This window comes from Ammospiza caudacuta, chromosome 6 (genome assembly GCF_027887145.1).
Source record: "Ammospiza caudacuta isolate bAmmCau1 chromosome 6, bAmmCau1.pri, whole genome shotgun sequence".
Lineage (NCBI taxonomy): Eukaryota > Metazoa > Chordata > Aves > Passeriformes > Passerellidae > Ammospiza > Ammospiza caudacuta.
The window spans coordinates 29575620-29599364 of record NC_080598.1 but is presented as its reverse complement, the minus strand read 5'-3'; the positions used below and the strand labels follow the sequence as shown (position 1 = coordinate 29599364).

General features: G+C 41.0%; 1 protein-coding gene across 1 annotated transcript in view; it reads left to right on the top strand.

Moving 5' to 3' along the window:
• Nucleotides 1-19781, top strand: part of LOC131559332 (uncharacterized) — a 52802-nt gene extending 33021 nt beyond the window's left edge. Inside the window, 22 exon segments of the mRNA XM_058807662.1 lie at nucleotides 1849-1963; nucleotides 2810-2869; nucleotides 3510-3593; nucleotides 6049-6121; nucleotides 7090-7226; nucleotides 7625-7756; nucleotides 9236-9276; nucleotides 9973-10015; nucleotides 10645-10714; nucleotides 10909-11078; nucleotides 11220-11300; nucleotides 12042-12079; nucleotides 12744-12879; nucleotides 13524-13660; nucleotides 14074-14296; nucleotides 15002-15116; nucleotides 15444-15581; nucleotides 16896-17003; nucleotides 17532-17723; nucleotides 18174-18340; nucleotides 18725-18911; nucleotides 19466-19781. Coding sequence (XP_058663645.1) covers nucleotides 1849-1963; nucleotides 2810-2869; nucleotides 3510-3593; nucleotides 6049-6121; nucleotides 7090-7226; nucleotides 7625-7756; nucleotides 9236-9276; nucleotides 9973-10015; nucleotides 10645-10714; nucleotides 10909-11078; nucleotides 11220-11300; nucleotides 12042-12079; nucleotides 12744-12879; nucleotides 13524-13660; nucleotides 14074-14296; nucleotides 15002-15116; nucleotides 15444-15581; nucleotides 16896-17003; nucleotides 17532-17723; nucleotides 18174-18340; nucleotides 18725-18911; nucleotides 19466-19674 — 2656 coding nt within the window. The 3' untranslated portion in view covers nucleotides 19675-19781.
• The last annotated feature ends 3964 nt before the right edge of the window (nucleotides 19782-23745 follow it).

Genomic DNA, 23745 nt, shown 5'->3' with positions numbered 1-23745 from the left:
TATTTGTTTAGTTCTGCCCATGCAAACTGAGTAGAACTGAGTCAGAAGTCTGAAACAACTAAGACCATCTTAAAACAACCTGAAGACCATGCATGGGATCTAGCACAAAAACACCAATTACATTTGTTGTGGGCTTGCATTTATAAACTTCCTTCCTTTTCCCTGTTATTGCAAGTGCCTTTTTTTAAACTATACTAAACTGTGCTGAGGGTGAGCTGTAAAAATTGTAAATCCATAACAACTTTGTATTCCAGGAGCAAGTCAAATTGAAAACACACTTTATTAATAAAGTTTTGTATCCTAGAGACAACTGGGAAAATTTTGAACAAAGAGTCTATTCAGTCAGAAAAAAAGTGTATCAACTACATATTATAATATGGGACTAAAATAAACCAGGGAAAATGCTTGGGTAAGTTGAAACATTTCATATTAATATTTTACAAAACATCTTTGTTTTAAAACATAACGTCTTTTTAATAGACTGCCTACCTCGTCAGCCCAGGGAACCCAACATGAAAATAACAGGGTTCCTTCACAGCCAAATAACCTGTTTGACTCATTACAAAATGACACTCTGAGGATTTTCATTTTAGCAAGGAGTGATGATGAATTATCTTTACAAATCGGTTCACAATGACTTTTCCAACAATTTAGTCATTTATTATGTCAAAACAAAACTTACATTTTTGTGCAACTGTAGCCCAATATTGCCAGCCTAAAGATCACGGCATAAATATTAACATTTGAAACTTGTCAGGTTTTGAACAACTATGCAATTCTCTTTTTATTTTTTGGGGGGGGGGGGGTTGTTGTTTTTTTGATTTTTTTTTTTTTTTTTTTTTTTTTTTTTAATATGGTAGTTTTAGTAGTCATAGTCAGAAATATAATGCTATGTGCTCTGCATATAATCCTGGGATTTACCTCCATTTTTACCTGAAAACCCTGTTGTGAAAAAGTAAACAGGTTCTAGCCATAAACTCTTGCCGCCTCCAGTTCTGAAGAAATGTTATTTCCATGCAAAAATTTTGTGTACACAGTACAAGACAATAAAGGCTTGTTTGCAAAATGAAAATTCTGCCTTGCTCCACATATTCAGGCATTTCAGTAATATGCTTCAGGTTCACAGTGTGAACATTCCTTGTTCCTGGAAAACAAAACTGTTTTTATCTCTGCAAAGAGCATACCAAATACTTGCTGTGAGCATCATGGATAAAGGAATGTCACAGAGTCGGATTGCAGGAGTGTGGAGTGAACTATGGTCCCTCCCTCATGCAAGGACTGTCTCTAATGTGAATTGCAAATGCTGTCCATGAAAATGAGAGTTTTTTGGCCACTGGCACTGAGGGAGTGAGAGCCTCAGAGGTGCAGTCCTGGTAAACAGTCTGGTTAATTGTTTTGCCCTCCAATGAGACATTATAGTAAAGCACTGTCTTTAAACATGACTGACATGCCAATGCTGCCAATTTTCTGTGACCTAATGAAAAATGCATTTCATCAAGCTACAGCGTTGAGCTGGCACCCAGAGGAAACATGCCATGTGTGACAAAACCACCCTTCATGACATCACAAAATACTGTACCCTATGGCAAAAATTTATTCTGCCAAGTTGGCTGTGATGACTGTTGGTATTATTTTGCATGGAAATGTGCAAAGGGGACCTGTGCTGGCTGGTGGCAGTGTTTGACCAGTAAGCTCAAGAATGCTCAGGGAATGAGCATCTTTTTGCTCAGAGATGATGTACTGGGGAAGCAGGGAAACCAAAAGAATCTTTTTCCCCAGGAAGTTTGATCTGTTATGATCCCTTGATGATGCAACAGTCTTTGTCTGCCTTTTCTGATCCTCTCCCAGCAAGTGTGAGCCGTGCAGTTTCAATGGCACGGGGGTCAGCAGTGTGTGGACAGGGGCAGGTGTCCTGCCCCAGCAGTGGTGCCACAGTTGTGCCAAGGACTTTGGGGAGGGCAGCGTGAGGTCAGGGCTGAGTTTTGCATCTGGCTGGCAGGTTTCATTGGGTCAGACACAGGTGCTTAAATGCAGCTAGTTTGCGGCCAGAGTCAGTTTGAGCTATAAAACGGTGCAGAAGTATTCATGAATGTGGAGCTAAGCTAAGGAAGGTCATTGCTTCAGGACTCTACATCTACACAAATAATTATAACAAGCAATAGGAAAGGAGAGGGAAAGAATACAATGACTTGAGGAGAGAACCAGCCCTGCTGGACCTTGGCTGAGTAGATATAAACCACCATATGAGTGTGCTGCTCTGCATGCCTAGACCTGGGAATGTAGGGGCATGTAGTTCAGAAAGCCTTAAACTGTTTTTTGCAATAACCAGCTTAGTCTGAGACCAATAGTGTTCTCTTTTGGTTTTTTTTTTCTCATTAGCTGTTTTATTGTATCTACTTACTGTCACAGATAACCTAAACTCAATTTATGAACTGTTGCTGTATCTTATTGCAGAGTATATATTTCTGTGGACTTTGAGGTCTTGCTAAGTTGAAATTTCAGTGCTCAGGTAAGAGGGCATCCTTCTCTTATGTTTAGTTTTAAACCTGCCATTGGCCAGTCTAGGGCAAAGTGACTCAAACACAATACTTCCACCTGCAATATGGCCAAAGGTATTTTTTTCCTACTTATTTGACCACAGGATTCAGCTTCCTACCATAAGAAAATGGGAGTGGAGTAACTGGTTTTAAGAAACCCGTCAGAGGTGGGGCTCTGAGTCAGTTTATAAAACAGTTGCTCACCTGCACCTGGGACATTTGAACCATTGGTGTCTGTGGAAGCTGGGAGATGTGACATTCCATTGCCACAGATAACACTGGATGTGTGCGTGAACGCTACCAGAATGGACCGAGATGGGATTTTGTCTCAGGTAAGAGGGGTGCAGAGCAAAGCAAGGCATCTGGGATCTCAAATGGTTGTGCTGCAAGTAGTGTAAAGATGACACTAATTTATTGACCTACCGTTGACTACAATGATTCTGTGCAGGATGAAGGAAGTCAAGGCTTTAATATTGAAACTTTTAAAGTTACAGTAATTCAAAGAAAGAAAAAGAAAACTACTTGGGGACTAAGAGCTTGTTTACAAGGGGAGCATTTTGAATATTTAGGGGTTTTATAAATTTGAGAGACACCATATATGCAACTTTAGAAGAAGTATTAAGTAACATGGAGGTGTACTTCAAGATGAAAGATTAATAACAGGGCGTGTTTATGGGAGACGGGTTTGCTGTTCCTTTAACAGCCAGGGCCAGGAGCTGCTTCCCTCCCCTGTGTCATGAAGGGCGGGCCTTACCTGGCTGCTACGCCTCTGCTCAGGCTTAGTGGGGCAAGCACAGCCCAGGCTGTGGCACTGGGCATTGCAGGGAACCCCGGTCCTGCCAGGGCTCTACAGCCAGCACTGACCATGGGCTCCCTGTCCCTGTGGCTCTGAAGTTCTCCATTCCCAAAGAGGATTGTCTTTAAGAGAAATGATGGTTTTTTCAGGGATAATGTTGGCCCTTCTTGTTCCAGGAGCTAATCACTCAAACCTCTCAACAAGGAGACGGAGCTATGCAGCTGAATCCTGATGGGAAACAGTGGACTTCTCTTACAAAGGTACTGCAAAGGAGAATTTCTAAAGGAAACTGTAAAGGCGACTTTCCTGATGGGTGGAGGCTGGGTGAAGGCAGATAGGGTTCAGCGTCTGCCAAACAATGTAATTAGCTACTGTAACCCATTCAGTTCCCTCCATGAGACACTGTCCCACTTATTACTTTGATCATTTTACTTACATAGTCTTGCTTCATGTTAAATTCCCAGTGTGGCTTCCTGTCCTTAGCACATGGGGAACAATGTCTGTTTAAATAAGACTGATATCTTTAAAGTGATGGGTTTCAATAGACTTTCTCCGTATGTGTCTTGCTAAAGCACAAGGACAAGTTTCCTGCCAGTGTAGAAAGCAAGAGCTGGGAAATTATGCCATTTATTCTCATAATAGTATGGCAGAATCTTAAAGTGGATTTTCAACACCTGATTTCCTGAATTAACCCCTCTTCTAGCCTCTAGTAAAAACTAGTAGATTTCCAGGAACCTTCAGACATGAAACCTCTCTAGGAAATGAGAGGACTAGATGTATAGATATGCTAGAAAAGATTTTTACCTTTCCTCTCTCTAGTTTGAGGCCATTTAGTAATAATTAGGAAATCTCCCTTGTTCTGTTTTGTGATGAGTAAAGTTGCTGAGCAGCAGGTGTTGTGCTCACAGTTTAAGAAACAGCCAACTTTTTATTGATTAGCTGGATGGAAAACCCAAAGATGAGAAAATACACCCTGCAATACAACTCTCTACGCTTCAGGGGTTGCAGCAGTTTCAGAACACACCAAACACCTCAAATTTTTAGGCAAAATTGACAAAGCTGACAGGATTTTTTGGTCATTTGTTATTTATAGCTCTGTGATGTGATTTATAGCCAAGGCTCCTTGGTTATGACAGGGCACATCCACATGCCTGAGTATTTTATTCAATCTGCAATGCCTTCTTGACGCATTGGGATTACCACAAAGATAATCCAGGCTCCAGGGGATCTGATCCATGAAACTGAGTTGAGCCCTTCCAGGAATTGTCTTCTCCAAACCCAGTCACTGGCAGCATCAGTTATTGGTTCTGCAATTACTGAGCACTTTCTGTACCTGCCTCATTTCTGTGCCTTTAGGAGTTAGGTTGTAGACATGAATTCAAGTGCCCTTGGTAGTCTGATCCACAGCCACTTTTGGGACCCTCTGAAGGGGTTTGACACCCTTGATTTGCACACCCAGTGACCTGGTGTGCGGCTACACAGTACAAATATTCTTGGTGCCTTTTCCCAGAGCAGGATACTTTGGTTACTTGAAGGCTGATTTTACTGTTTCTTCATTAGACTACTCTCTGACTGCCTCCAATCTCAACATCATTGTATTCATTAGCCCTGGCTGCCTGCATTGATACACTCAGATTAAACATTTGGAGAGACTTCACATGGATGTATATTCCATTAAGCCTATGAACACTGTGGCACTTCCCTTTTTGTGAATGGACATTATTAACAGACCACATACCAAATTGTTCTGCTCAGACAGTCCAACTCAAAGTCTTGCTCTCCTTTCCTGCACTGCCTGTGTCACACTTCTTTCTCATTGGGTCTGATGTTAGTGTCATGCAAAAGCCGCTTCAGGGCTGGCTATGGTGAAGTCTTTACCTGTCTTCACCTCTATAGGTGAAGTCTTTACCTGTCCATGGCCTTGTGCTAAGTGTCTTTCAGGTCTTTTGGAACAAAATCTTCCTGTGAATTTATATTCCAGTATGTTGTGTCTTTCCACCCCTCTCCATGACAGTAGAAAAAAAAATAAGTTATCTGGAAGGTATTTATTTGTTTATTTCATGGTAAAGGGAGAGGAGATATGAACTCATATCTCCAATATGAGATCAGAACAGCAATGTGAGAGGCTAAGAAGTCATGCATGAGGTCAGAAACATGGTCTAGTATGAAAGAGGGAAGCTGCAAGAGAAAACAGGAGTTTCTTATCTGGTGTGAACCATTGTTTACACTTCTTAGGCAAAACATTGCAAAGAAGCTCAAGACGTGAAGAGTTTACATACTTCAAAACTAGAGAGAAATTTCTCACAAGAAGTCAGAGGTGACCTTAGGTCAAGAGGGCAGCTATATCCCTGTAAATTAAAAACTCATGCATAGTGAGTAGCATGGTGGAAGCACAAAGCAGCAATCTCTTTCTCAGATCTTAAAATCAAGTGCTGAATCTTAGCACTTTGTGCAGCCAGATTTTAGATAAGAAACAAATAAATGCTCTAACAAGGTTAATCCTCATATCATGCTCTAGAATAAAAGAAGTATTTCTGTCTAGTACTCGATTTAAATGTTAGCAGGAAAACAAATGTATTGGCCATTTCATAATCAAATTGAAAATTCAACTAAATTTTTCCTGATTTGGGAGTTTATCTCTATCACTTCTGTCTTCTAAATATGCTATCTAATGTTAGCATTCATTCCTGTCTTTTGTATGTTTTTTCCCTGCAGATAGAATCCTCTCTGTGTTACTTACTGACTGTAAGAGTCATAAGAGCAAGAAACATCCACCAGGCAGATGTCTGTAAGTATCTGTAGTGTTCTACAGAGGAGCTCATGGAGGTCCTCTCACCTCTGTGGGCTATTAGCTAGTCCTGCTGCAAGAAGAGGTGCTTTCTACATTTCTTCCATGAATGGAGACAGTTCTGTTGTTGGTGTGCTGGGCCCAGCAGTGAACATAGAGTGTGTTGCTCTTCTTTGCATCAGCCCTTGTTCTGAGCTAACTCCATTAGGTCACAGCTGTGCCTATCAAGCACATTTCTCTGTGTCCCCAAAAGGAACAGTAAAAGCTCTGCAATCTGTTGAAAGCAAAAATATGTGGCAAGATCTCCCATGTTTTCTTCTGGAGTACATTTATGTGACAAACACAAAATGCTTGCATTAATTGAGTAAATACCAAAAGATGAGAAGGCTTGTCTCAAATTTAGCTTGTATTCAGTTTTCTCAATGCTAAATAATCCAAACTACTGTACCCTAATTCTCTGTGGGCCAGCATTCCCAGATAAAAGCCCATCAGGTGTTTTTACATTTTGTAGCTCCTCTGGCTTCTGCTGGCCTGGAACCAAAATATAATAGAAGATTGTATCTTTACTTATGTGGAAATTAGGAAGCTTTTTCTTAATGTTCTGTTTGGCTAAATGAGAAGATATCACTTTTTTCCTTAATGCTTCCTGGATTTTTTATCCTTGGCTAAACTTATTGTTTGATGACACAGAAGGAAGAGAAAACCCTTTTGTTTAATGTATTTTTATATTTATTATCACATTTATTTAGAGAAAAGTAATGTCACCCTTCCTTTTTCTCCATTCCTCCTACCTAAATTGTATTGTTTATGATGAACAAATATGTCATTTTGTATCATAGAAAACAGAACAAATATGGTGAAACAAATATGTCATTTTGTATCATAGAAAACACAACTTCATATTCTTCAATTAATTCTTTCTTCTAGAGCAAATGCTCATTTTAGATGTGTTTGTGTTTTTAATACAGTGAGCCAAACTGATTGCTATGTGAGCCTGTGGCTGCCAACTGCTTCAAACGACAAATTTCAGACTAAAGCCATCAAGAATTGCAAAGATCCAGTCTGGAATGAAACCTTCTACTTCAGGATCCAAAGTCAGGTCAAGGTACTGAACTGGGACTTTTCTGGTAACTGACCAAGGGAGCTACTGAGAAGCTTTATCCTTTTGCAAAGGGACATAAGCAATTTTCTCATGAGGCAAGGAAAGATGCAGAAAGATGTGAGAATAACTCATACCTCGTGATGGTTTTCCATGCCATGAAAGATGATTGTCTCTCTCAGCCGTAGGTAGAATATGGCATTTGAAATGTCTCTGATTTCCTCTCATTCCACCTCATAGGTGCTGGCATGGACTTGATTTCCTCTCCACTTCCTTCCCTTCTTGTTCTTTTTCTTTATGTCCTCCCACTTCTCACAACAGCTGAACTCAATCAGTTGTCCCCAGGATCTCCTGCTTCGAATAAAACCTGACATATTTCTAAAGGCCTTTCCTTCCTTTCCCAGAATGTGCTGGAGCTGGCACTCTATGATAAGGATGTGGTTACTCAGGATGACCACCTCTTCACAGTGTACTTTGACATAGCCAAACTTTCCCTGGGAGAGGAAGTCTTCATGCACTTCAAGTGTGATTCACAGGTGAGGTCCCAAATAAGAAATTAAATAGCTTAGCAAAAGAATGTGTTTGTTAGCTTTTCTGTCTAAAATGTTATTTGTAAACTTTTGCCTTTTTTCTTTGTTGTGTGCGAGCTGCCCAGCCACATAAAAATAAGCTGGTTTTCACTCTGACATAGGAAAACCTCTTTACTCCTGGATCTGTAGGCACACTCAAGGGTTTGGTGTTGGCCACAGAGGCTCATAAATTTCAGGTGTATTGGCAAAATTGTGACTTTGCTGAACCTGTCCCCATCGAGGGTCAAGGAGGGTGTCCACGCCAGTAGGTGATGCCTTTGTCATAACCTATTACTTAGCCTAGTAATTAGGAAGTAAAAGCTCTGTGATCAGAACTAAATGTCAAGCCAGACTAGTTGCTAATTATGGAATGTGGCATGGGTGTTTAAATAAAGTCTAAGTCATGCCACCCAGCTTGGCAGCAAGAAATAATCCAATTTTGAATGTCCAGGGAGACTGAAAGTTGTACATCCCATCTCCCAGTATGTTCTGTCTATCATTCTCCTTTTCCAATTCCCTTCCAGTTTCTTGTGCATCTCGTGTGTCCCTCAGTTGAGGAATTACCTTATCAACACACACCCAAGCTCCACACTGCACTTCTTTGTCTTGAAATGCCTTTTTTGACAATTTCATTCCTTGCAAAATACCAAAGGAGCAGTATGTGGACTTCACTAAGTGCCGGCGAAATTAAAACTTTGGCTAGTTGTAACCCAGCTGATCACTTTGAGTGATTACAGGTGCCATATCCAAGCCTTTTCTTTTTGTGTTTGCACAGCTACACCAGTTAGAGCTCATACTCTTCAAGCCTTTGTAAACTTTTTTGTTCTATATTATTAACTTCTTGGTGTCTTTAATTCAGTGGGCAATTTGAGCAACTAAGTAGCGTACAGCATGATCTCACTTTGCTGTTCATCATCCCTTCTGTCTCCACTTTTGTTTTCCTCTTGGCTCTGCTTTTTTTCCCCTGAAGATTATACTCTTTTCACCACTTCACAGACCAGGCCTTCATTTACCTCTGTCCCAAAGCCCTCAACTCTTTGCCAGACAAAGAGATTTTCCTCTTCCACAACTGCTTAGCATGTCACCATTTCTCCTCCTGACACCAGAAGGCTTTGGCTCTCCCCTTCAGCACATCCCCTTTCCTTTTGCTGGCAGACTCAGAATGAGACATCTCTTCCTAGGTCTGTGCCATAGGCCCCAGCAGAAGCAGGCAAGTCTAACAATTTCTGTGTTAAAAACTGCTATGACAGCCATCCACAAGCTTCCTATCACTAGAGAGTCTTGAGGCTAAAGACACACAGATGTGAGGTGGTGTGTGCCTCTCTTTTAAATGCTCTGCTGGTCACAAGCAGTGCATGCATAACCAGATTGTGAGAATGAGTTCCTGCAATTTGAAAATTGCCAGTAAACTAGTACCAAAATCATTTTCCTTTCTTTATTTTCCAGCGACAAGAGGAGTTAGAGATGGGATTTGTCTTGGATAATATGTGAGTAAACATGAAATGCAACATTAGCTGGGAAAAAAAAGAAACAGCAATTCAGAGGCATGAAATAATTTAGTCTGATTGTTCAGAGTGCATCATTCCCAAGGAATCTGTGCTATGAGCTGTGTTGACAAATGGGTGAATGCCAGGATGACCTCCCATGAACTTCAGGCAAACAGGGAGAACACACTAAAACCTTTTCTTTGTCTAATGTAATGAACACTATTGAAGACCAGAATGTTGCTGGTTTGTTTTGTGCTTGTGTTTGAGATCAGCAAGAGGGTCCAGCTCCCTTTGAAACACAACATGGAATAATACACTGGATTTCTGATCCAATGCCTTTATTGTTTCATTGTCCAACAAAGCATGATTAAAAAAAAAAAAAAAAAAAAGTGGATTCCATGAAACCATCCTTGGCCTTAGCTTGGGACTCAGCACAAATCGCTACATGGTTTGGCCTCAGAGCACCTTTGGCTTTTTTTTTGCTGAGCTCCAGGACCGGATGAGCCAGTAGGATGACAATTGTGCCTTGACATAGTAGAGTGAGGAAACTTGTACAACAAGTCTCCTGGGACTTTTCTTTCAAATCCAATATGCAGGTTAAAATATACAAGAGGAAAATCAGGAGAAGGGTGGGGCTCATGAACTATACTGTAATTTTAATGAGTTAGTAAATGCATTTGTGTTTCTGTTTCTTAGTTCAGGCCCTCCTGAAACCATCATTACTAATGGAGTGCTAGTGGTAAGTGTTGTATTTCATCATCTTTCTTGTTCTGTTGCCACACTTGTTTCACTTGACTCACAGTCATCAGGACAACATACTCCTTGACTGAGACAGCCAGCACTGAAACATTGCCATTTTCCACTTCATCATGACACATCCGTGTGGATGTTACCTCTGGAGATGCTGTGGCTGGAACAGCATGGAAATCCTCCATGCCAGCACCCTTTCAGGCTTGCAAAGGAAACACATGGTTTAGGTCTGAGACATCAGTGCAGCAGTGAATGCTTCCTTAGACATCACTCCTCCCAAATTCCCATATTGCTGAAGTGAGAGGGTTTGTCCTGTCCCATGCACATATAATTCCCCACATTCAAAGCTGTGCTTTTCACACAGGGACTTCCTATCCCTGACATTTTCTCATTTATTATCTTTGCTTGCTCATGAATTGTGTTTAAAACAATCCTCACATCCCTGGGATCCTGAAAGCACTGTTTTTCACTTTGTCCTCATCTTCTCCCTTCTGCAAGCCCTCTTCATGCACACTGCACTCCTGCCTTGCCCTGGTTGTGTCCTGTTTAGACTAGGAAACTGAATGTCATATTGGAAAATTCCCTGCCATGATGTATTTTACTGCTCACATCTTACAGTCTCGCAAAATCTGCTGCTTAGAAGTTCAGGTGGTTGAGAAGAAAAAGAAGAAAAAAGAGAAGAAATCAAGTAAGGTTATTTCTCCCTCAGCTATTTTTAACTGATATGCTAATATTATGAGCACAATTGGATTAATGTAAGAATTAAAAAGCCCCAACAAATCTAAAACATGAGAAGAGCCTTATGATAGACTCTGTATGAATTTTTGTTACCAGTTTTGATGAGAAAACTAATCTGTGTCTGCTTTTGTGTCATTTCCTTAGAAAAAGAATTCTGCTTTAAAGTGCAAGGCTCTTATGAAGGCACCCAGGACATTGTGCTGGGATCAAATCTGCTCTTCAGCTCCTCCTGTCCTGCCAAATTCCACTATGCCAGATACAAGCAGCCAATGCTGGATGTTACACTACCAGGGAAGAAAGGACCTCCCTCCTCAGTATGTTACAACTGAGCTTTAAAAAACATAATAATGGCATGTAAAATATTAGACACCATAAAGAGACACCATTAATTTGCACTGTGGGCAGAGAGTAACATTCCTTACAATATAAACCTGGATTTATTTGTATTTTTTCAGCACTCATGTGTGTACAATACAGGCTCTCCAAATGTGGAACTTCATTCCATTCCAAGTGGAAAAAACATGATCTTAGCAGAGGTGAGTGCCTGCATTTTTAGTGGGAGAGGCTGAGAAACCTGGATATGGAAATCTGCATCCCCCTGATGATTACCATGGTACTTTCTAACAATGAAAGCCTGCAGACAAAATACCACAGCCTAACAGAGGTGGGTCTTTCAGCAATTAGGCCAGGTTGTACCTTGTTCTGTTTGAATAGAGGTGGGGCATCTTGCTACTCCATCCTGGTATTACTTCACGTGAATGTTGAAGTTCTGCTCTTCCCCTTCTCACACACCAGCAAGGCACCTGAACTGACTGAGGCAGCGTCAGACTCCTGCTGATGCTGACGATGCTTTACAAAACACTTTGAGATTCATGGTTTTAAAAATCCATGTAGAATAAAAGGATCATACTGTTGGGTAGTATAAGCCACAGAAAGAGGGGAACAAATACTGCTGTGTAGAATCATAGTCCTGGCAGGCTGCCTAGGAGGTACTGTTAGTAGAGATGGGTAAGGTGTACATTATCATGACTCTGTAAACAGCAGTTGTCCTCCGATGTTACATTTACTGCACAGCATTAAAAATTATTGAACAGCTTCCCTTTCAGTAAAACACTGCAGTCAATTTGCATAGGGTCCTGGATTATTTGAGCTCCTGATTATTCAGAGCACCTATTTATACCCACATTGCTAGGATAGCACAAGCCAAAATTCCTCCTCAGGCTGCCGGGAGGAAGCAGGTTGTCAGCACTCACATTGTTCACATTCTTGCTTTCCAGGATAAAAGATACGGTTTATATGCGAAGGCAGAAGACTGGTAAGAGACTTGACCACTCTTGGAAGTTAACTTTTACTAAGCTGAACTCACCTCACCCTAGGCTCTTTACTGGGGAGGAGACACAGCTGGACTGTAGGTGGTGTGACCAGGTGATGTGGCATTCACATGAGCTGAAAGCAACTGCATGTAGTATAGTGTAATACATCTAGATAACCCATACTGAGACCTGAATAATGAAAAAATATGCATAAAACAGAGAACATAATATTACAAGTCAATTGTGCTACCCAGTGTTATGGTCAGCACAGTCTTTTACCTTTAACACTGGGCTAGAGCGCAGCCTATCACATGGCATTGTTGATTATGAAGTAGGAAAAGTTTCTCCCTAATTCAAGAAAGTATGAGAAGTTTTTCCTATAGCTCTCAGTTCACTAAAATATGAGAGAATCCAGACAGCAGGTATCTCAGAAATTAGCTGCAAAAATGTCTTTCCTTAGGTTTTATTTTGACAGCTGCTTAGAAATTTATCAGTCCCTTTTTCTATCCTTCTTTCATGCAGCATTGTATACTTGCTTGGGAGTGTAGGAAAGGGACCTCCTGTAAATGTAGCATTTTGTGGATCAGGTTCATTTCATTGCATTGGAAACTCCTAGTTTTTCTACCAACACTAAAATGGATTTTTTTTTCCTGATCTCTGCTGCAGCCCAGACCACCTTGATGTGCGTTTAGGATTTGACCTCTGCATACAGGAACAAGACTTTCTCTGCAAAAGGAAGAATTATGTTATTCCTGCTCTGAAGAAGGTTCTGCAGCTGGAACAGGATCTGCTGGACCATGAGGTTGGTAGGGAAAACATTTAAAACATCTCACCAGTGCTTAGCAGTGAGAACTTAATGGCATAATACAACCTCTTTTTCTTCATGGTTAAAAGTTTTTCTGATCTTTCCTCATCTTAAAACCTATATATACCTCCAATACTGCCCTATACCTCTAAATTCACTCTGCTGTTTATGTCCTTTGCAGTTGCTATCCTGAGTTTAACCCTTTTCCTGCTACACCTGTCTTGGAAGTCAGACCAGATATTCCTTATATAGGAATGGCTTCTTCCACACTCTTTACTATTGTTATCCTTATTGATAGTCCCTCCTTTCTTCAGCCTGTGAGTTTTCTTTTTAATTCCTGTTGTTTCAACTGATTTTTTTCTCTCTTACTGTCTCTTTTGGTTTGAATTAATGCATTTTTATTTGTTTCATGCCAAACATCTCTGTTGAACACACTGGAGACAAGTGTCAGATTTCTAATGGTCATTGCTTCTATTCCTGCTCTCCTTTATAAAATAAATGGTAGGTTATATTTCAGTAGAAATCATTTAGAAAGGAGTCTGTGGCTGGGCACAGGTGGTGGTGCCAGGCTTTATGTATCACTCTGAGGTCAGGTGCAGCCACCGTGTGACGCCAGCCCTTTCTGTCCCTGTGTTGCACAGAGCCCGGTGGTGGCCATCATGACCACGGGAGGAGGGATGAGATCCTTGACCGCACTCTATGGCAGCCTCAGGGGGCTCAAGAAGCTCAATATCTTGGACTGTGCCACCTACCTGACTGGCTTGTCTGGTACCACATGGTGAGTGGCACTGGGCAGCCCTTGGCTGGAATCTCCCTCAAGACACCAAAGTGCTGAAGGAGGCTGGGACTCATGTACAGTAGTTTACCTATACCAGCTTCTCAGTATATTCTTGAGCATTCGTGATCTTCTTCCAAAATTGACAGAATAAAGTCTTTTCTTGGGGGAAAGTCACATAATTTGCAACTATATGAAAACAAGCGTTTTTCTGAGAATGGTCTATAGAAAATTGTTCCAGCTGTTTTGAAAGGAGTAATGACTGTGACTTCAAAGGGAACATGACAGTTTCATAGGGAATTGAAGAAAGGAAGCATTAATCAAGAACTTAAACCAGAAACATTAAATGTAGCTATTGCCTACCTCAAGCCTTGGTGTGCTTTTTATCCCTCTTCAACATGGATTTCTCTTCCTAGGACCATGTCAAACTTGTACAGAGATGCTGACTGGTCACGAAAGGATCTCGACAAGCAAATCAGTGAGGCTCGAAAACATATGACAAAATGCAAAATAAATTCCTTCTCCTTGGAATATTTGAAGTATTACAAAAAGCAGCTGTGCCAGCGGAAAAGAGAGGGCCGCAAAACATCTTTTATAGATTTCTGGGGGCTTGTCCTGGAATCTTTTTTGCATGATGGGGTACAGTATATCATAAAGCAGCATTCACTGTGACTTACCATTTTCTGAAAATTTGTTTCTAGAGAAGATATTTTTCTGTTGGCTCTGAGAAAAGGAGTTTCTGAGACTGTGCAAGCAAATATGCAGCCATTTCCAAAACTTTGGTACCAGACTTGTAGATGCTCATCCATGGTGGAAATCAGCATTCTTGCTTGTAAAATTTTGAGTATATTTTTCTGAGAAAATTCCAAGACTAACATTCAGTTAAATGAAATAGTATTACTGAAATAGTATTACAGTTTAGAATGTTTTCAAATTCTGCAAATACTTGTTTAGAAATAACAAATTTGCAGATATTAGGCATGCCCATCAGAGGTGTTAACAAAAGGACCTGCAGAGTTTTATAAGGTGTGAGGTCCTCCATAAAGCTGCAGCACAATGCAATAACATGTTTTATATTAAAAGTATTGCTTTCTGCTCTGTATTATTCCTTTCCATTTTCATCTTAATCTGTCATCAAATAATCTGGTATCGGATTGGATGGGTGCAGCTCTTTCAGTAGCAAAATGTCTAAGGGAATTTTGAAAACTATGGAACATTTCAGAAGATAAGCCAAGCACACATCATATATTAGAGGCAGGAATTTTTCTGCCCTGCAAGCTTAGATGCAGAGAATATTGCCATGCTAATTTTTGCCTTAGTGTAACCATATTTTTGGAATCACAGAAAGACAACCACAGACTCTCTGATCAGCAACGGGCCATTGATCGTGGTCAGAACCCACTTCCTATCTACACTGCAGTCAATGTCAAGAACAACTACAGCACTCTGGATTTCAAAGGTAATTATGAAACTTTTTGGAGTCATTTATCTTTATATTTAAGGTGGTAAACCATGGAACAGTCTTTTTAGACAGCCTAAAAACCCTCTCTTATTTGAAGACCAGAATCTCAGCTGATGTGTGTTCATATAATACCCTTGTGGTCAGGTAAAAGTTTGACTGTCTATGCAACAGACTCAAAAATATTCCAAAGCCTTTCCACATTCATGAGTTTTCAGTTGTAGCATGCTTATAACTCATTGCTATTGGTCCAAAATATTAGAACTCAAAAATTATTTTGAGGGCTGTAATAAAACATTGTTCTCTTCTCTGGGTACTTTTTTACAGAATGGGTGGAGTTCACCCCATATGAGGTAGGATTGCAAAAATACGGGGTTTTTGTTCGCACCGAGGATTTTGGCAGCGAGTTCTTCATGGGACGATTGATGAAGAAGGTCCCTGAATCCAGGATCTGCTTTTTGGAAGGTAAGCTATTAAAAACAACAAATTATTTTATTGCTTGTTTTGTTTTGGGGGTTTTGTTTTGGGATTTTTTTAATTTTTTTTTTTAATGTGAGCTATATAAACTACACTCTAATAAAATAGGTGGAGGACTAAGATGGCAGTTTCACCAGAGAGGATAAATATATTTTTGCCAAATTAATACTTACTATAATGGATTCAGTTTACAGTAAAGAAGAAAATTCAGAGGGACAGTCAGTTATTTATAGTAGTTATTTACACTATTAAACCTAGTTTTGAATTAAAATATAGTATGGCTTCCAGTACAACAACAAAATTGAGGTCCCTGTGAATCCATGGTTCAGCCCATGCTACCCCAGAAGGGTGAACTTCCAAGCCTACTGCCTGTCTCACAGGTAGTCAGTATTTTGCATGCTCCCTATAAACATTTCACATGAGCCTGTCTCACGGGTAGTCACTATTTTACACGCTCCCTATAAACATTTCACATGAGCCTTTATGCTGATTCTCTGCATCAGGGTGTGTTTGAGCGTGCCAGGCCCTCCAGCTCCAGAGGAGCAGCCACACGTCACTGGCTCCAGTTTCCGCAGTGCCTGCGCAAGGCTGGGGGAGAACAACACAGCCATCCTCAAAACATTTTTGCTGTTGGCTGCAGCAGAGTATGGCTATGTGTTCTCCTGACAAACAGACAAGCTGTCAGCTTGTGACTGACTTCACAAGCAGACTTCTCTTTGACTGGCCACTTGACTGAGCAGAAGGAGACTGAGCAGAAGGTGTACTATTCCACCTCAGTCTGTGCTGGATTGTCCCACATTTGCACTCCCTGAATGAAGAAACAGTGAGAACTTGTGCCCTAATGGATAACCAAAGAAACTGCTTTTCAAGCTCAAAAATTCATGGTCAAAACTGATCCCTTGGTGTGTTAACAGGCTTATTCTCAAAAAGGGAATACTACAAAAGCAGAGGCTGTAAGGTTATGTTGTAGTTATGCCCTTAACAGTATAATTTCACATCAAATCTCTTGGATTAAAAACTTTCATCCTTTCTTTTTGTACAAGATTCATGATATTTGGGAGTTTTTCCTAAAAATACAAATTCCATATTAATTCACAAAGATCTCCACAAAGATCTTTTTGTCTAACATAGACAAAAAAACTGGATATCAAAAATAAGGTCTAAAACCCAGCAGCCAAATAAAAATGACACACCATGCTTTTAAAACAAAATGACAAAAAACAAACTGCACGAGTTTCATCATAACAGTTTGAGATTCATGATATGTGAATGTTTGAATTAGAAAGCTCTTTTCTTTCACAGGCATGTGGAGTAGTTTATTTTCATTCAATGTGTTATATATCTGGAATTTGTCCCATTCATCAGAAGATTTCTGGCACAGGTGGACCCGGGACCATATTGACAATATAGGTAAACAGCCATACTTCTTTTTCACTGTGTATTTATCGTCAAATGGAGTTATATGTCTCATACTGCAAAGTACAAATAAATAATTTCAAAATCTCTGATCTTGTGATCTATCAGGGGTCAACACTGATGCTAGCAGATGATTAAAATGTTAAGAAATAATAATATTGATCTGTAAATTATTACTAAAGCAAAACAATTTTGACTGCTTCAAGTGGGAGGTACAGTAATACAAAGAAGCTCAATACATGTCCTTTTCCAAAGCCCGTTCCACAAACGTGTGTATGTCTGGAGCGGACTTTTGTTGCTGCTTGACTCTGTATCTTGGGGGTTTTTATCCAAGTCCAGACTGTGTAAGGAAATGGTATTTGTCTAGTGAGAGTAGCTTCTCATTTTCTGTTTTGTTTGGTCACCTATGCTTGTTGGTCCTTTAAAAAAGAGAGAGAGCATCATCAGGGTTTATTACTTTCCTCGACTCCATGAGGGCTGTCCCTGCTCTGGGCAGGTGGACTTCACCATTTTTCCCCGCAGAGGAGGAGCCGGCGCTGCCCGCGCAGCCGCAGGAGCTGCGCACGCGGCTGTCCACGCCGCCCGGGCCCCTGGGCTGCGCCCTGCGCGCCGCCCTCACCGACCGCGTCTGCCTGGCCCAGGAGCACAACTTCCTCAGGGGCCTCCAGATCCACAACCAATACCTGGAGAACGCCCACTTCCGCAGGTGGAAAGGTAACGGGAGACCTGCGGGCCTGGGGAGACGATTAACCAGCTGAACAAAACAAACCCCAAATTTGACATTACTGGGATTGGAGGCCAGGTTTGGGCAGAATCTCTATAACATCAATCTATGGTTGATCGTACTGCGGGACGTAGCATGGCGTGGTGTTGAGTTACGTATCAGTGATTTGCTGGTGGCACTCACCTCCGGAGGCTGGGCCACCAGGTCCTTCCTCTTTTCCAAGACACACTCCGTGGGGAGGCACAGTAAACCCCTTTCATGAATCTTAGAACTGCAGGTCCAAAACTGCATGTGGAGTGAGAGGGAAGAAGAGAAGGGATATGGCAAATCTCCCTTCCCCAAGGACTGTAACCAGCTCTATGGACATTGTGTAAGGGTGGAAAAACAGGCCAACAAGTTTTGTGGTATTGCACTTACAGCAAGAATTTCTTTTCTTTCAGATACTGTGTTAGACACATTTCCCAACCAGCTGACACAATCAGATGAATTCCTCTCTCTGGTAGATACTGGATTTTTCATCAATACAAGCGTCATGCCACTTTTAAAACCAGAGAGAAAGGTGGATGTCATCCTGCATTTAAATTACAGTGCAGGATCCCAGATACAGGTGGGAGTAATTGAAACAGTCTTTATGTCTTCTTCAATATGTGTATACCTATAATTTTTTTAACACTTAGGTGCTTTTTATATTGGTCCTACTAAAAATCTTAACTTTTAGCATTTTTAGCTTAATGGTGAAGCACAATGCATCTTTTATAGGCTGAATGTAGTCTTGTTTGTTTTTCTTGTAGATAAACTGTATTGTGCTAAGACTCAGGAAAACATTAAATCACAAAAAATCTTCTGCCCAGTGTCACAGTGCTTTTTATTAGGGGTTAAGAGCTTTTGCACAAGCAGCTTAGAAAATATCTACTTTATTACTGGACACCAGGAAATCCTGACCCTTAAAATCCTATTTGAAGTCTTAATACTGCTCTGTTCCTTGATCCAGGCTTTGGACCAGACCTGCAAGTACTGCTCTGAGCAGGGAATTGTTTTTCCCAGGGTGGACTTGAGTGAAGAAGACAGGAAAAAGCTGAAGGAATGTTACCTCTTTGATGGTGCTGAGACTCCAGGAGCACCAGTACTGCTATTTTTTCCGCTAGTTAATGATACCTTCCAGAAATACAAAGCACCAGGCAAGTATGCAAACATGTTAAAAAGAAGTTTTACATCATGGACAGCCTATTAAAAGGAGTGTGTATAATACTCGAACTCTTGAACTTCACTGTTGACTCTTTTCAGTACATCAATCATTTCTGTTGCTTAAAGTTAATTTTTTTAACCATGTGAGATTTGATGCAAGGGCTGTGGTGTTTCCATCCCTAAGCTAGTTATCTTGCAGGTAATTAGCTTTTAGGTAACCTTGATGTTTCTACTAACGTGTGCTTCCATAGATACATACTGTAGGTACCTTCAGGTACAGCTAAGAACTAGGCTGCAGACCCATATAAGAATAATCACCCTTTTTTCTCCCCTCACCCTGTGAAGCCAGTCTGGTATGCACTTGAGCCAGGGACTGAGCTGCCAATTTGAATAAGAATTGTTTTTTTTAAAAATAAAGTCAAACAAGTAATTTACGCTGTGAACTCTCTCTGTGGAGAGACACCTCCTTTCCTTCCTCTGTTAAGAGTTTGCTTGCTCATGACCAGGGTGATTTCTCTCAGCAGTGATTTCTCACCCCTCCTTGTAGGTCAGAAGCGCTCAGAGTCAGAGATGGAAGATGGCAAAGTTGATCTCTACGGCTGCTGTTCCCCGTATTCAACATACTCCCTTCAGTACACTGAGAAGGCGTTCAACTGCCTGGTTCAGCTGGGTGAATACAACATCCTCAACAATGAGGACCTCATTTTACAGGCCTTGCGCACAGCAGTGGCACGGAAAAGGCAGATGAAGAAATAATGTCAGACAAGACAGGGCGCTTTTAAGTCCTTTAACCTGCTGAGAGACTGAAGGTCTCTTACTATTGACCAGCAGGCTTCAAAGCATTCCTGCTCAATCCCACTAAATGGTAATCTCAGGTGAACAAAAGACTGAAGAAAAACCTTTTCTCCGAAGAATTTCACTGCAGAAATCTGTTGCAATTCAATTACAACAATGGAGTATGAATCGTTGTATGGTACAGAGGATGGGCAGCCACAAAGAAGAAGGTGCTAAAATGATAATAAACATGGTGCTCGTTGCCCTGAGAAAGAGCTTTAAGTGTTTAAGCCTGACATCTTCAGGGAAGACCACATTAAAAGCATATTTTATTAACTTGGCTTGTGTTTTGTATTTGCAAGGTGGTCTTGAGACAAGCAGCAGCCTTTGGGACAGGTTTGTGACTGGGGTCATGGCACGCTGCATGCTTAGAGAAAAGCACATGCAGTCTGGAGAATAGCACTGTGGAAAGGGACCTGGGAGTCTGTGGCAAGCTGGATATGAGCCAGCAGTGCCCTGGCAGCCACAAGGGCCAAGCTTGTCCTAGGGTGCATCAGGCCAAGCGTCACCAGGCAGGCAAGGGAGGGGATTGTCTCTGCTCTGCACTGGGGTGGCTTCACCTCTAGTCCTTAGTGTTTTGGATGCTACAATGTGACAAGAAAGATAGAAAGCTATGAGAGGGTGTCCGAACAAGGGCACTGAAACCATGCAAAGCCTTGAGGGGAAGCCCATGAGGGGTGACTGAGGTGACTAGGTCTGTTCAGCCTGGAGAAGACAAGGCTGAGGGGAGACTTCATTGCAGTCTGCAATGTAAATATCTTGTTGGCTTGTCAGGTTTTGGGTTGGTTTTTTGGTTGGTTATATGTTTCTCTGTGGGTTGTGGACTTTTGGGATTTGGGTTTTTTTTGCTGTAGTGCTTTTAGAAGGTTACGTTGAAAGGTTAAACTTAGATTGAGTTTCTCAGAGTACTTAACAGTAGGCTATCTACAATTTGTTGCCTATTGAAACCACCTGTGGTACCATTTAAAATTCTTTGGAATGCAGAAGATACAGACTAGAATATGAAATGCTGTGCTTGATGCATCCCAGGCTGTCAGTGCACACTGCTGGCCCATACTGAGCCCACCGCTGACCAGCACCCCCAGGGCCCTGTTCTTGCAGGGCTGCTCTCCAGCCACTCCTCCCCCTATTCATACTTGTCTCTGGATATCTTGTGTCTTCCTGTATTGGGTTTGCATGGCAAAGTGTTGATAGCAGGGTGGGCTGCTGCTGGCGTGGCCTCTGTGGCTGCCAGCTGCATTTCAAGGCTAGCGTGGAGGATTTTATCTTTGCTTTCCAAACAAGTTGATAAAGATGTTCACAGTGTGCTTAGCTGAGTTGTGTTACTCTGAAGCTTTAATCAGCATCATCATTCTGGCAGAGGCAGCAGGACACGGTGTTTCTGCAATGACAGGCTAGCCAAGGACAGCAGTGCTCTGTGCAGCTCTCAGTTCTAGAATAGAGAGGAGAAGTGTTAATGACAGGGAGGGGTGCCTGTGAAATGCCTGCCTTGTGCCTACAAGGGAGCTCTCTGGATATACTCATGCTTTTATTTCTGTACTGCTGAAAAGTTGTAGCTTTAATAGTGTGGTTTGTCTGGGGTAAATTCTTGGAAGATATTTTTTTTTGTATATTATAAACAGGTTTTGCCTCTCAGCAATTCTTTACTTTGTACCTATCCTTCCAGAATTAAAGTCTGAGAATTTGTGTTGTTGTAGTGAGGCAGGACTGATTTTCTCATGACCAGTTCACTTTCTTTGCAAGGTAAGTGTGCACATCTCAGGTGATGGTTCTTATAGCTACAAGCAGGGCAGATGCGATTTCCTTACAGATATCACCAATGCTTCCAGCTCCAGCCATTCCCAGGCTAGTGGGGAGCTGGGTATATCGTATGTGGCTCTGTGCTTGTCTTTTCTTCTAGGATGCCCATCAAATGGATAGGCTTTTTGAATCTACTGTGGTCATTTAAAAAAATGTCTCATTTTATACATTTTCTGGTAGGCCTTACTGAAGATTCAACAAGTTTGAGGGAGGCTTTTTACACCTTTTGCATGTGAAACCTGAAGAGGAAGTTCAGCGGGGAGTGCAATAAATAAGTCTGGAAGGTCCTAGGAGAGGGGAAGAATGCTTGCAAAGTTGTTGGATGTAAAACTAAACCTGGAGGGATACCTAGCTTGACTGCATCCTTTGCCTTTGCAATCCTTGTTTGCAAGTACATAATAAGCCTTTAGCAGAAAGTCCAGGGACAGCTTTCTGGGCTTTCCCACTTTTGCTTGCTAAATGGTCCTACCAGCTTGCACTTCTTTGATAAGTTCATTTTATAACACTGTACAGAGATATTCAATTGTGTAACTCTGATGAATTGCTATTAGGCTGTGGAAGAACAAGTAAAATAACAAATGAGCTTATATTATACTAGATTATTAATCTGATTTCTTTCCATGGCTTATAAAAGCCAGAAGTACCATCAGATCATGTTGCTAGACTTGATAGATGTCAGACTGCTACCTGCCATGCAGTTACTGAAATGTCAGTCTTGATGATCTGTGGCTGACCAAAGTCTATCTTGATGAAAAATGATCCCTCTTCTATTATAGATATCAGGAATGGTGAAGTCACCACATTTTGTGGAGCTATGTTGTGATCAGTGATCATCTTCCAGCAATGGATATGCACCTTGTTTCCAGCCTCATTTATTTTGGTCAGAGCCCAGATATTAGCACATTACATCTTTTCCTAGCACCTTAAAAGCCATTGCATAACCACTGTTTCTTTATTAGGATCAATTTTATAAAAAAGTTTACATCACAGCCTTCTTTTTGTCAAACCACTAGATGCAACCCTTCAAATTCTGATTATAAACCGCCCCCCTTTATCTGATGTATCCAGCTTTTTCTCATCTCTTGCACACGTTCCAATTCTTCATTGTCCCTTTATCAAATGCAGACTCCAGTACCCTTCCCATTACTGCTACACACTAAGACATTAACATTGCTTTGTTATTCTTATATTCTTACACATAAATGAGTTCCCGGTTTCTATACATAGAATCCAGTTGTCCTCATTTGCTATTAAAGGCTTCTCACCAGTTGTTTGTCTTCCATAAGCTGGTTAGTTAGATTTTTCCACACTCCAGTCTTGCCTTTTGTATGGGGGAGGAAATTAAAACATACATTTGGCAATTCTTTAATCATAACTCACACTCCAGTGCATTAAATTTTACCATGGTTAATCAGGCCAGTCTATCAAGTAGATCAGATCATTCTTTATGATTTCCTTGTCCTTAGTATTACTCCCTTGATCTTTGTTCTGCAAATCTGGCCAGTCATGGTGCCTTGTTTACTTCCAAAGCACTCATGAAAATGTTCAATAGAGTTTGAGACTGGTAAACTCTTAAAAATTCCTCAAAATAAAACTTTTCAGTGATATTTATCACTAAGGACTGCTTCTGAAATCAGTTAGAAAACATATTCTTTACCTTCCGAATACAGACTTTCTTTTCAGTCTTTGCATTAAAAGATCTTACTATCTTTGTACGATACACTTTAAAAAATGTGATATTCAGCATAGAACAAAGTCTGTTTCTTCATATTGAAAAACACTATTTCCTACTGACTGGCTACCAGAGACAGCTCGGGGCTTACCAAAACTGCTCATCACCTTACAGGGAACGTCTAGCTAATGCTAACCCCAGAAAGATCTCTTCCATGCAGTTACCTTTCATTGCCATTTTGCTATGCCATGCACATTTCTGGGAGGACATCCTGTAATTACTTTGGCATCCTTTTCAGCCTTGGTGCACACTGGTGACTTAAAGGCAGCTTCAGTAACCTGCCTTGCAAGATCAATGCATCCGTAGGACAGCACATGTTTTGGTCTCACAGTGGCTCCACCTCTATAACATACCTAAAAAGAGGAAATTAAAGAAGAATTTCTTTGCATAGTCCAAATATAAGTAAGACTTTTACAAAGTTTAAAAAAGAAAGAAAAAGGAAAAAAAATTAAAAGAAAAAG